Source organism: Acartia tonsa, chromosome 5, assembly GCF_053477335.1.
Source record: "Acartia tonsa isolate MP-2025a chromosome 5, ASM5347733v1, whole genome shotgun sequence".
Lineage (NCBI taxonomy): Eukaryota > Metazoa > Arthropoda > Copepoda > Calanoida > Acartiidae > Acartia > Acartia tonsa.
The window spans coordinates 5,417,168-5,431,845 of record NC_137264.1 but is presented as its reverse complement, the minus strand read 5'-3'; the positions used below and the strand labels follow the sequence as shown (position 1 = coordinate 5,431,845).

The window sequence follows — 14,678 nt, the reverse complement described above, 5'->3', positions numbered from 1 at the left end:
ACATCCTCATGGTCTTCAGCTACAATTGAAAAGAGAATTGGGTAATGACGGCTTGAAAATAATGTGGGGCGAATCATGAGAGTTACTTCTCTGGGTTCGGGGATCTTGTGATCTGCACATGTAACTGGTAGATCATGACTTTCTTCCAGCTGATTCTTATCATCGTTCATTACTATGCCAAACAATTTGCTATAGTACCTGGCTGATATGATGTTTTTATCTGTTGCTGAGTCAAGTAAGGCTGTCATGCGTACGTCATAGTCGTATTTACAATCTATTTCTTCTGGCATACAACCAGAGCAATGAAGGTACAATTTTCTTTCTTCCTCCTTTGCTGGTGTAATGTTATCTCTTACTTGATCTTTAGGCTCATTGGGAATTATTTCCGCTGTGGCAGCTTTGATTTCACTGAGGTTACAATCTCTAGATGATTCCTCAGCATTGGCTTTAGCCCAGTCTTCATATGTTTGCCTGAAGACACCACTAGGTTTCACCTTACCACTATGGTATAATTCCATCATGGCTGGCCTTCCAGGACATAAGTGTCGAGAATGGTATAACTCTTTACCATATGTCTTATAACAGTTTGTACAGAAAGCTGATGTCAATACAGTTGGGTATAACCGCCCTGTATCATCACATAATAATCTACATTCATCAGATATGTTGTGAGAATATTGTCCACATGCTACACAGTAGCGTCCAGGTGATAGCCTATAAGAAGCCTGATAATCCCGCTTGGTATTCCTTTGAAAATGCCTGTCCCTGTTATCCCTGTGATGAGGTTTGGGATTGGGTGATTTTGTAGCCATTTCTTTAACGGTGGATTTTCTTCTATGATAATTTGAGATGGCCTCTATTTTGGCAATTTGTCTGTCTCTGTAGTTAGCTCTTCTCTCTTTAGATTTCGAAGTGTTGGTGTTGTGGGTTCTCTTGTGTTCTACACTCGTTGTACAGTTTGTGCAGAGATTCCTTCCAACTTCAAGTGAACCACTCGTGTTAGGTCTACCAAGTTGTATTGTGTTCAGTTTCTGTGAGAGTAGAAGTTCTTCTGCTGGTTCTGCTACTTTTATCCGCCTGCGGGAAACAGTTTTCCACGAGTCTGGTAAGTTAGCTTGAGTTGATAGTGAGGCCAGAGATATCGCATTCAATTCAGGGCTCATATTCCTCTTGCCAATTTGTTCTGATTCTTCTAGATTGGATATTTGTATTTCCTCATAAGCATCGGAGTCTCTAGTGTCTGTATTAGCTGAAGGGGTGTTTATACCAGGTGTTGTCGAGCGTCCCCGACAAGGAGTGGTTTCCTTCTCAGCTTCATCATCCTGCTGGCCTTGCTTGCGGGCAGATGACATGATAATAGTTGTAAAGTCTTAGAACTAATTGTAAGTTCTTTTAGATGCCAGTGGAATGTTGTACTATTTTTATGATAAAAATAGCGAAAGTTCGAGAGGAGTACAAATAATGGGTATAGTTTAAAACAATCAAGAATCTGTTTAAGTTAACAATTCTTTGCTTTAAAATGTGTTTAGCTATAGATGGGTGTGATATATGCTTCACCTATAGTTGTTTCTACGTCGTATATACGTGCGTGTGAGCTTTTGATTGATATTCTAAAAATGTGCGCTAATGCACCCTTATCCTTAATTAAGCTCAACTGTAGAAACACTCCTACTTAACTTTTATATAGGTTTATTTATGGAGTCAATTTGAGCTAGTTAGCTATTCAAATTGGTTATTAAGTTAAGTAATGTTTGCAGCGGAGTTAATTTGGGTATGCTTATATACTATCGCAAATTAACTTTTAGTTTGCTCAGGAGTCGACTTTCCTAGCAAATTATGGTTGTCGAGAAAAGAAACAGCAATTTATAATCCTTGTTGAACTCTTACTTCACTCTAAGGATATGTGTTTATAGCCTACGATCTACTTATTCCTGTAAGGCTATTATGAATATAACTTACTAAGGTTCACTCCCAAAGGATCGTCTATATTCTAATAATATTGCAACAATTTTGCCTGAATGTCAAAGATCTCGCCACCTCTTACTTATAGTTGTATAAGGGGTTTCCTTCCAATCCTATAACGTAATTTGTGCAAAATTGGGGCTTCACTTATGACTTCAATTCTTATAACTGTAGTAAGATATACAATTTAGATATACCTATATATATATATATGTAAAGATTGTTTTCAAAATTATCTGACCGGATGTAATCTAATTATAATTAGTAGTAATACAGTATTCAAGTGCAAGTTTACTCTGAGGAAGTGTGAGATCCTACACTAGGTGGCCAACCTATAATGTGGAGGTTGTCAATCAAACTTCAAAGGAGCCTATCAACTTTGAATTAAACAATACTTATACTTTTTGAAAACTAATCTAACTGATTTTAGTGCACTTTTTTTTCTAACTTATCTAAAAGTAATCTGTTAGGTTATAAAAACTCTGGGCTATATGTAGACACACCTTTATGTTACTTGGTTATAGTCTATGTGCTAGTAAGCCTAAGTAAACATACGTTTCTCGATATGTAAAAAAAATTATGATTCCGGATATTTAAAGACAGTAGGGTACTCCGTAGTACTTCTGCTACTTCTTTTAGAGACGTCCTACTCTCCCAAGGTAGGCTGCTGCAACCTCCTGCTGCGTTTGGTTTATAGAACTTTGTCTCTTAAAGTGTGCTATTCAGTACATATAGGGCCTATATTGTTGACTATACTTTTATATCACTAATGGTCACTATCACTAGTAATTAACTTGTCTTCACTTTCACTGCTGAATCCTGGTGGTACATGAAATAGAAATGTTAGCATTAACAAAGTAAGTAAAAATTTAGTTTTCATGTCCTACTTATTGTTGAGTGAACTGCTTATTGTATTTATGTATGTATTTGTAAGGAGCATACAAACAAAAGTTTTCTAAGTTAAGATTGAATTAAAACTTTCTAAGTCAAAATAAGATAGAATCACTCTAAGTCCAAGGTTGGAAAATTTTGACTAAGTCCAAAAAGTTTCTAATGAAATTATTCTAAGTACAAAATCAATAAATTTCGGCTTAGGAAAAAAAAATTCTGAAAATATCTTAAGTGCAAAATTAATAAATTTTGACTAAGTCAAAAAAAATTTTATTGAAATTATCCTAAGTACAAAGTTAGTGAATTTTGACTGAGTCCAAAAAAAATTTCTTTTCAATGAAATTATACTAAGTACAAAATTAGTGAATTTTGACTAAGTTCAAAACTTTTCAATGATATTATGCTAAGTACAAAAATAGTGAATTTATCTTGAGACAAAAGAAATAGAATTACTCTAAGTCCAGACGTGGAATATTTTGTCCGAGATGAGATTCCCTAACAGTTCATTCACAAAGCTACTTTAGAGATTGCCTATAAGTCAAAAGAAATAGAATCACTCTAAGTCCAATGTTGGAGTATTTTGACTAAATGCAAATCTCGCTAAGTTAAGGATTTTAAAATTATAAAGTATTAGAGTGTTAGAATTATCCTTCACCAAAAGAAGTAGAATCTCTCTAAGTCCATAATTGGAATATTTTGGCTAAGACAGATACACTCTAAAACAAAATTTTCTTTTAAGTGTGGAAAATGAAATTTGCTAATCTAGTTGGAAAAATCGCAATTATTACAAGTCCGAATTTTGGTAAATTTCCAACCAAGTTCACAATTTCATAAAATTACTATAAGTCCAGAAATTCGAGATTCTCTCTGTAACAAAAGAAATAGAAACGGTGCTAAGTCCAAAAGTGGAATATTTTGCTCAGAGTCTCAGGAAATCTCTGGAATTATTTCTGATTGCATACAGCAATTTGTCTACACTTATATCATTCCAACCGATCGATGTTGAGAATATTTTTGAGACTTTGAAATATTTTGTTTAACTCAAAATTTTGGGGGCAATAGTTATTTTGATACATCCGCATATAAATCAGAATTACATTAGGAATATAAGTCCTAGGCATGTATAAGTAAGTGCAAATCTCAGAAAATCGGTTCTAACGGCACCAAAGTATTAGTACAGTTTAACTTGAGTATAAATGCTACAAGTTTGTAATAATCTTTTGGCCCTTTACTACGACTCAAGAGTACTAACTGCTTTCGGCATATTGTTTCAGAAACATGGCTCCAAAGACAATATGTATCCCAACTAACAGCGTTTCCCGTGTTCTATAGGATTTGCTCCTAAGTTTTCATTTAATAAGACAGTTCAAAATGGTCCTTTACAAATAGTATTTTGATAGCTTATAAATGAAAAATTACTCCATGCATGATTCTTAATAAGTTCTGGTTTAAGTATCAAAGATTCAAGTATTTCAACACTTAGAGAACTTTTGAATAAGTAAAAATCATACTAAGTCCGAAGATTTATATATATACTCCGCCACCTAGCACAACTCCTAAATTTCAAAATTCTGACTAAGTCCAAAAATCAAGATTTTGCACATAGCTCAATCATAGATTATTCCAACCCAAGTGTTTTACTAAAGAGAGGCGGACATGGAGGTGCCGGTGTGCTGGTATTCTCTAGGGCCTCTAGAGTGTCAACCAGTGCGAGTGTCCTTATAGGGCGGCGACCAATGGCCACAAATATGCTAGCATTCTCTAGGGCCTCTAGAGTGTCAGCTAGTGCAACTGCTCGTACACGAGGCTCTCAATTGCATTTGTGTCGTGCCTTTCAGTCCCTATCTCTTCAAACGCCTCATAGTCCTAACCTTGCTCTCAAATAGTTTCACAGGTTTTGGTAAATCCGATTTTGCCATAACTACAATTATTCGATTTTGGTAAAAATACCTGCCTTAGGCGGTTCGGGTACGGTAAGGAAAAAAAAGAAAAAAAATTTATGAAGTATAATTTTTCCAAGATACAACCGGTAAGTTGCACCATTGTGTGTGCGAATGGGGCGTTTGTCCATAGTTAGGTATGGAGACCGCTCTTCTATGAGTACTACTAAAACCTAATTTTAATGCAATACACATAGACATTCTCATCGTCGGTTCGTTTGTTTAGAATGCTTAACCCTCTATTCCCACAAGTATAATACGAATTTGGTTGAGCTGGTGGAGGCTCAACAAAAGACCCACGCGAAGTATTATGTTGCTTTAACCTAAGAATAAATGGTTGGTTTTGATATTCGATCAGAATTATATAAGTATATTAAGTATTAAGGAAGGAAAATGTTTTTATAAAGTGTATTTATATTACAAGTGCATAAGTTAAGTATGAAAATATTTACAGGATAAGTGTTAAAATTATAAGTAGAGTAGGACAGAAATGTGCCCTAAGTCCCAAGCAGTGAATTGTGCTAAGTGTTAGAGTTCTAACATAAGGCCTGAGCTCAATTCATGCTAAGTACTAAGGGGCCTAAATTTAAACTACAATGCATGCCAAACAACTAAGTCATTACCTTTTAAAGCCAGAAAGAGAAGTTGATGGTAGGAGAGTTAATAAATAACTGAATAAATTCAAGAGGTACATGCTATAACATTAGCTCTGGACCAGGATTTTAGTGTTTGTCTGTGCAATTAAATATCTGTGTGTTAATATGTGACGTAAATCAGGCATGGTTGTAGGCATACATATTTGAACTGGTAGTTTATATGATTACATTAACTATAAACATAATATCTTTAATAAACATATACTATTAGCAAATCACATACAGATTACCATGAATAGGCTAGCGTTACCCATATATGGTGTCATATAGGTAAAGATAGGCCTATGAATGCATAAATTGATACAAATAATGCCTTGGGCCTAGCTAAAGTAATTGTGTCTTGCCCCTGAGTGCTACTAGATAATTGCAGGGCACGTGTCAATCAAAGGTTCATAATATGATCTATAAAGTGTTGACTTTATATCAAGCATAGATAGATAGTTGTGGATGCGAAGCATTTCTGTAAAAGTCTCATATGTACGTTCAAAGAATTTGAAAATTGAGGATCGCATCTCCACATATGCGCGGCCAGCTCGGCGTACACGTCCTCCATCGTCCAAAGATTTTCATGGGCAAAAAGGTCATTACCTAAGCTTTTTATAGTGGGGTCAATCGTCTTTATTGGTTAAGTAGTTTTTGCGCTATGGCCGTTTAAAAAAAGTCCGGATTTATGTGGCGCACCCTGTATATTTTTATTGGGGGGGGGGGATTTTAGCACTCTGCAAATTCAAAGATATAAAATTACCTAGTTCTTTGGTGCTTAGGAGTACAGATAGATGAAGTATGAGCAGCTGTTGATAATAAACAAGCTGTGGTTTGTAATAATCCAGTTGTTGTCACACCCTACAAATAATGAATATGTAATACCGGCCTTGTTAGTTTACTATTTTGAAAGAACGTGTCCTAACTTCTGTGAATTTTTAACCCTTTTGTGACGAGCATTCAAAATTTTGATTCAACGGGGTTCAACAAAATAGATTTTTTCAATAATTACTCAACAGAATTCAAAAAGTAAGGTGTCAAATTAAAGATCTTATTATTTTGTTCATAATGGCAATTTTCTTCTTTTTTTGTTGCGTTTTAGTACCTTAAAACCAAATTAACCGTTAGGATTTTACATCTACTACTTACTAAAAACACGGACTAGCTTTTTTTTAAATCACAAAAGTTAAAACATGTTATTTTTGAAATATAATCACGCAATCTTGTATTGAAAAATAGTACGGAAATGGATATTATATACGTGTTCACTTCAGGTTGTTATTATAGTTCTAAGATATTGGTCAATACGTTCCTCGATAGTCAGTTAGAGTCATAAGGGGGGGTGGGGTATCGTCATATTAGCCAGCTGGGAGGAACGTTTCATTAGGGTATGGGAGAATCTCTCACAATATATCTTTGTTACGGACACAAAAAAACACAAAACAAAGCTTTTTGAGGACTTTGTGGCGGAAAAATGACAAGAAAATTTTATAAATTTGAATTGGTGGAAAAGGTGAAAACAATATGCCTTTCTTTTAAACCGGAATGAAATTACTTACAATTTTGATGTTTGTGGCGGAGGGTAAAGAATTGCTGGCTGAAGTAATCAAATTACTCTCAGAATCGGTACTTGTGCCTCGGATCTAAAATATTCAATCATTTTACATGTTTCGATTTTTATGCCTATATATAGATACTAGCGGCTTCGCCCCTAGCCTCTAGGGGCTTTGCCCCAAGAGGTATAATTACATCTTCTATTACTTACCCAGCAACACGGATCGCAAATTTTCGCACCTACCCAGCAGGAAAACATTTTCCGGATTAAATAACGAATTCGCAAAATTCGTAAAAAAAAAAAAAAATAGCGATTAAATAACGAATTTGTAAAATTCGTAAAAAAAAATGGGGTTGGATTATTTTGTTTTTTTGGGGGGGGGGGGTTGAGGGTGTCCCACCCCCCAAGAAAATAGCTTAAAACCACCGCAGGACCAATAGGTATATACCCTGAAGAGTAGAATTCGATCGGTTCAGTGGTTACCGAGATCTTAAGCTTCAGACGGACGGACGGACGGACAGACAGACATCAAGCTACTTTGTATTATACTAGCGGCTTCGCCCCTAGCCTCTAGGGGCTTTGCCCCAAGAGGTTTGATCAACCTAATTTTTCGCATTTTAGATTTAAAAAGAAAAAGTAAAAAAAAATTTTTTTTTTTTTGGGGGGGGGGTATTTTTCATTTTTTGGGGGGGTTGGGGGTGTCCCAACCCCCAAGAAAATAGCTTAAAACCATCACAGGACCAGTAGGTATATTCCCTGAAGAGTAGAGCCCAATCGGTTCAGTGGTTACTGAGATCTTAAGCTTCAGACGGACAGACAGACGGACAGACAGACGGACAGACATCGTTCTACTTTGTATTATAGATAGATATATATCTCTATGCCGCCGCTTTTTTAAAGACTTTTTTACAATCTCCTTGTCAAACACAGAACCTTGTCAAACACAGAACCCGCCCCCCCCCCCCCCCACCCTACCCTATTATTTTAAAATAAATTCCAAGTAAGGAGGGAGGGGTGTTGTCTATTACTTTAGGTCGGGTTAAATTAGGTTATTTTGGGTACTGGATGGCCCCACAGTGTTAGGGCCCCCCACAGGAGGTTAAGCATAAGGAAAAAAATAATTTAATTAAAAAAAAAATTGGTGGGATACTAGCGCTTAAAAAGGCACTGTGAGGGAAACAACTTTTTCACTGTAACTTTCTTACTCCTTTTTATTTGCTTATTTTTTGTTTTATATCAAAAACTTGTTTGCTGGTTATTACTTCGTAATCTTGAACATTGGCGTTATTTTTTTGTAACTGAATTAGTCAGCTACTAACTAACTAATTTTCAATAAATGATTCTTAGTATATATTAACCTGAGCCAAAGTAGTATGACAGGACGCATCTGATGTATAGGTGGTGACTGTACACAAAGCTCCTGAGCCCACAGACACCAGGGCTGGAAACTGAGCGGGCTGGATACTTTTCAGGGAAGATGGTTTGGCCATTTCTTCCATCAATAGTTCACCAAATGGACCCCGCAAGGCCTGTCTTGTGGATATTCTAAAATTAAATAAATTTAGTAGAAAATTTAATTCGTCAATACTTTTGGGAGATGGAATTTCTTGGTCACTATATGAGATCTAAATTTTCATTTAGATATACCACTGTAAAATAAGCCCCTTCTCTATAAATGTTTTAGCCGTTTATGCAACTTCACAATGCCTATAATATCATGCACTAAATATGTCAATACATTTTTCAATACATTTTTCAAAACAGTTTAAATTCTGAGCTCGATCTTTAAATGCGTAGCCGTTGCCGTAGTCGTGGCCAGAGGTACAGCCAACAACCTAATAGCGATCTTTAAATCATTTAACCACGCGTTGCCACAAAAAAACAATGCGATCTTTAAATCATATTGGCAACGCGTAGTCGTAGTCATAGCCATGGTTGGCCATGCTAAAAGTGGCTACAGTCCGTTAGTGTGGCTAAAGCGTTGCTAAAGCCACAAAAGCTAAAGGTACTTTTGATAATTTTAACGTAAAACCATTGAAAGTGAGGTTTATATGAATTACTAGCGGCTAATAGAAAACTTAAAACCATCCCAAGAGTTAAAACTGAAAATGAAATAGCCTAAAACCATTAATTGACCAAGGTGAAGCTTACCTAAAATAGAGAACTAAATCAGTTCAGTAGTCATTGAGATCTTAAGCTTCAGACAAAAAAAGCTTACTACTTTTTATTATAGGATAACAAATTTATGTAAACAGGGGGGAAAAATGTTGTTGTCAAAAACCCACGAGTTTAATGGGAGGTGGGGATTGCAGTATTTCTATTTTCAAACCCCTCAACAATTTGGCAAATATCTCTGCACGAGCTTAAATGTAAACATTATGTTTTCAGACTTATATAAAAAAATGTTATAGGCTTTCATGTTCAATCTTCATTAATTTTTTGTCTTTTCTCCAAGAGTCAAATTACGTCTATGTTTTACGGCGCCAACTGAATTTTTTAGGCTTGTAGTTTAATCTTTTAATTGTTTCTTGATCTAGTATTGTTAAAAGCGAAGCTTTTTTATAATTGGGGTCGGTCGGTCTGTCCATACGTCCATAACGGTAGCTCTTTTCGTTAATTTGGAATGTTGGAATTGCCATATCGATTTTAAACTTTACACAATGATTCCTATAATAGATAGGCATGAATTCGATAGCATAGCAACTCTATATAATCGATAACAGTAAGTCCGTACGTCCATTTAAAACATGCTGATTTTTTGTCAACATTTTTTAGTATGATATGGTTATCCTATTCATCTGTATTTTAAATAATGATTTTTCGAACAAGGTAATAATGTATTACTAGAGTTGGCTCGATATAATTATCTCCCTATTGGCTAGTTTTCTATATGCATATCTATTTCTCAATAAATCTATTTTCCTCACCCGGCATTACTATCTAAAAGAAAGTAAATATTTAATAATTTAAATGATTTTTAAAAGATTTTTTAAATTATATTTTTTTCTTTACATTACCATCACCAAAGGGTTAATGATGATGATTACAATTTTAGTTTAATATTTGAACACACAAAATGTCGCCACAATCGAATTCTTTTAAAACATAGTTTTCTTAAATTTATCATATTATAAATTTAAATTTTCTTTTTTATGATTAGAAATTAAATACATCAATATAAGGTAAATAGCAACATGAAATGAAAAAAATGAATTTATTTTTAATAAAGTAAAATAATGGGTCTTATCGTTCTGGGCAATGAGAGTTTATTATGGATTATTGGAGCAATATGAGTTTTAATCATATATTCCTTGGAAAACTTGAGCTCGTTTATAGACATTTATTTCCTATATAGATCTGACATGGATCTTGAAGCAATTAAGCAGGCCGTTTTGTACATGTTAAAAATTGGAAGATTTCATTAAATAAAAGTAATCGCAAATATACTTAGTAAATAATTAAATGAATGTATAAATAATTGTACAGGCGCGGACGGGATGAAGAAAAATTATGACCCACCCCACCATTCATGTTGCCTGTCTAACCTTTTAAGGGACAACTTAAAATAAATAAATACTATACTTAAAATACACTTTTTTTTGATTTATTACTACAATATTATTGATAGGAAAGAAAATTATTTCTTTTTAAAAAATATTAGTAAACAATTTTATTCCTACCAGCGGATGCAACAAAAACTAATGCAAATATAATATGATAATTAATAATGAAATGTTTGGTAACACTTATTTTCAAATTAGCGGGGAATTACAAATTCATTACAAATACTACGTTACGTATACTTGTTTACAAACATACTAACACTTACAATGCCTTTTGCTGACAGGTACATGCACAGAAATATGACAGGGATTAATTTGACTGTTAGGAGACTGTGGAAGTTAGAGGGCTAAATTAATCAAATTATTGTTATACACTGTTTACTATCTTCATACAACCACTTTTTGAATTTTTCTGTAAAAATGACAATAATAATACGTAAAAACCTCAAAACATTTAAAGTGTATTATTAAAATATTAATTTTTTATAAAAAAACTTCAAAAATTAGACGTTATAATTTCATTTCTTTGATGAAAATAATTTATTTTAAGGTGGGCCATAAAAGATTTTAGATATCCATAATTCTAGGATAGCCGGCATTGCATTGCAGTAAAATCATTTAAAATCCATGTTTTATTAGCAGCACTGTGGCGACGACTACGGCTACAGCTACAGCTATGGCTACGACTACGACTACGACTACGACTACAACTACGGCAACGGCCACGGCTACGGCAGCGGCAACGCCAACGGCTACACATTTAAAGATCCAGCTCTGATATATTTTCGCATGATAAAAACCAGTTATGAACAGTCACGAAAAAAGCATGTATAGTATGGTTTTATAGAAACCGTCCATAAAATGTAGGTTAACAAAATAAGAAATTTAATTCTAAAACTATACCCTTAATATATAAACAAATTACCTTTTAGAATATTGATTATTAGAGTTGTTTCTGATGGGAGTTGATCTAACTGGGGTAACAAATCCCTCTGGTAGCTTAAAACCTTAAATTTAGAAAATTAGATAAACTAAAAATTTATATTTTCTTTAGTAATCAAACCTTGGGGGTTAAAAAATATTTAGTCTAAAATTTTTGTTTGCTTTATATTTAGTTTAATACCCAACCCCAAAAAAAGATTAAAATATATCAAATTTTATAATCATTTTATGTTTTATTGGGAATATACATCCTCCAAAAATAGTATATATCAAATTTACCTCTTCTTACACAAATTTACCCACCAGCCCCTCCAAAAAAAAATAAAAAAACCCAAGGGTATGCGCAATTGATCTTATTGAAAAACATACCTTTACTTTCATGATCACTTTTACACATTTTTCTCTGCAAACATCTTGTTGGAGACGATTTTAAATCCTCTTGTTCTTTTTGTGCCGCCAGCTTCTGTAACATTTGTTTCTTCATGGCCATATCCCCCTCGACTGAAATAATTTAAAATTAGAATTATCTTAAGAATGCAATTTCTCTTAAAAAATCAAGGAAGAAGGTATCCATAAAAGCGAAGAGCACAAATTAAATGTTTGTTTTACAACTTTTTGTGCTACATATAAACATAATGATAATTCTAACATAACAGGAACGTCCAAGGGGGGAGGTAAAGAGTAAATACCCCTCCACCAAAAAATAAAGATGAAAAAAAGCTTCCTTTAGATAAAAATTTAATAAAGTTATGGATCATAATGCAATGTCATCTAAAGTAAACAATGCACTGGGTGTGCCTAAACAATGTTTATTCTTAGACAATCAAGAAGTAAGATTCTCAAAAATATCTGTTTTGATAAATGGAGGAGGCAATTAGGAATTACTCACCCTCTCTTGACATGTTTTACTATACTCAAAATGAAAAATATTTAACAAGAACTTATCAAACTTTGTCATTGAATTGCGCCTCAAAGATTGTGTCAAAAACTAAAAATCAAATGCATTTACAGTGACTTAAAATAAAAGCACAGATGTTTAGTAATAACTTTGTCTTCTTAAAACAAAATTATTTCTAACCTTTAAGAGTTTGAAAAATTATTCCAATGAATTATTTTCAAAATAATTCTAAATAAGAGATAATGGATGTAGATTGTGTAAAATTGAAGACTCTGCAGCAATGGCAGGGAATGGCGGCGGGGTTAAAAGTTACAGTTTGTCAGGTAGTAGGGTTAAATTATTTTAGAGGTGGTTGTAACCCCTTCAAAAAATGTATGAAAAAATATAAATATCAGATGCACAAAGCACAAAAAATCTTTGAGGAAAATGATTTGTTTATAAGTAGTAATGCCTCCGATCCCACTTCTTCCAGACTTCCTTGCATCTGGAACTTAAAAGGGGGCACTTTGCTTTAAGAGGGGGGGGGGGGAATTAAAAATCTTTTAAAAATCTGCCACAGATCAATTTGTTTACGATTATATGAATTAAGCTTATCTCCAAATAGCAAATGATTAAGTACATATAATCATCACGAAGGATTGATATTAAATTAGCCACATACATATAAGGAGAAAATACAGATAATACGTGTTTGAATCTGGACGTAGTCGTCCTTGTTAAAGGTCGTCTTTACCTGTAGATTTTTTCCTCTGTTGTTGAGCAATATTGGTTTCTGATGATTTACTTGCCCCACCTCGCTGGGCTGTTCGTGGAAAGGTAGCAGCCTACGAAAGTGTTAAATTACAATTTTCGTTGTGTCTTTACTTCTTTCTGTAATGCACATATATTAATATCATGTCTGCCTGTATGTGTTTACCACCGAAAGATCTAGAACGATATGGCTTAACTTTACCCTTTAGCTTATCATAGGTCCTGGAAAGGTTTATAACTATTTTTTGGGGGGAGGGGTCATAGACGTCCAAGGGTGGGGTAATGGGGCGATTACCCCCCCCCCCCAAACGATTTTGGGGGTGCCTACGGCACCCCCAAAATTTTTTTCATTTTACCCCCCCCATTTAAAATTTACCCCTACCCTGGGGGTGCCGTAGGCACCTCCAACCATTTAGTAGGGGGTATTTACCCCCCCCCAAACAATTTTGGGGGGGTTAAATTCCCCCCCCCCTAAAATAAAAAATCTCTAATAAAAATAAATTTTGCGCGCTTCGCGCGCAATTTAATACTATATATTTAATAAAATTTAAATTACCCCCCCCCCAAAAATTTTACCCCGGGGGTAAATTTTGGGGGGGGTAAACTAAATTTACCCCTGCCAACAGATTTCAGGGGGGGGTAATTACCCCGCCCAAGCAAATTTTATCCCCGGGGTAAAATTTTTGGGGGGGTATAAAAAATTTGCGGCGAGCTTCGCGCGCCATTTTACCCCCCCCAAAAACGAATTACCCCCCCCCCTTCAAAATTTTTTAAAATAAATAGCTTGGACGCCCCTGGGAGGGGTTAACTACCATCCCAAGAGTAATCATTAGTTTTTTTAAAATTAATAAATTACTTATTACCTTATTAATAACTTCTGCCCCTTTTCTTGGTTTAGCTTTCTCTGATAAAATCCAATCATCTTCAGAAACTTGCCAAGCGTGCCCCCTAGTGATGAAAAAGTAAACTAAATTGTAAATTTAAGACTTTTTTGTTGATAATTTTAAAACTATGGCCTAATTAATAAAAAACATCTTATATTTCTTTTTTATATTTATCTAAAAATTTAATGCAGTTTTTTGGAAAATAACTTATACATTTTTTAACTTAAGATAAAGTTTAAATTTTCTTACTCAGTAATACAGAAATTTGTATAAAGTAGGTGCTCTCTTTAGACAACTTAATTATTTTAAAATTGATTCTCTTATGCTCTATTTTCCTCTAAATCAATTTTCAAATCTTCTCTTTAAATATCGATCTAAATTATATACAGGGTGATTCAGAATAAACTGAGTTTTCCGATTTTCTGATACAACCAGAAGGAATACAGAAAAAATAATTATACATCCTTGTTCTCTGCCAAAAAAAATACATTAAACTTAGAAAGAGTATTTTTCAATATCTCTAAAATTTTAGAGCATTTTAGAGCTTAAACATTTCAAAAGGTGCGTATGATGTTTTTTTTCTGGTAATATTTTGTACTTTAAGGTTTGTTTTTAAAAATTTATTTACTTGAAAACAACATCTTAACACGGCCAA

General features: G+C 34.1%; 1 protein-coding gene across 1 annotated transcript in view; it reads right to left on the bottom strand.

Moving 5' to 3' along the window:
* Positions 1 to 14,678, bottom strand: part of LOC145318595 (uncharacterized) — a 105,200-nt gene that overhangs the window by 58,983 nt on the left and 31,539 nt on the right. Inside the window, exons 22-28 of the mRNA XM_080159981.1 lie at positions 14,003 to 14,087; positions 13,123 to 13,213; positions 11,861 to 11,992; positions 11,475 to 11,556; positions 8,345 to 8,531; positions 6,991 to 7,074; positions 6,195 to 6,292 (exon numbers count right to left, since the gene is read on the bottom strand). Of these exons, the coding sequence (XP_080016107.1) occupies positions 6,195 to 6,292; positions 6,991 to 7,074; positions 8,345 to 8,531; positions 11,475 to 11,556; positions 11,861 to 11,992; positions 13,123 to 13,213; positions 14,003 to 14,087 (759 nt within the window). The remainder of the gene's footprint in view (positions 1 to 6,194; positions 6,293 to 6,990; positions 7,075 to 8,344; positions 8,532 to 11,474; positions 11,557 to 11,860; positions 11,993 to 13,122; positions 13,214 to 14,002; positions 14,088 to 14,678) is intronic.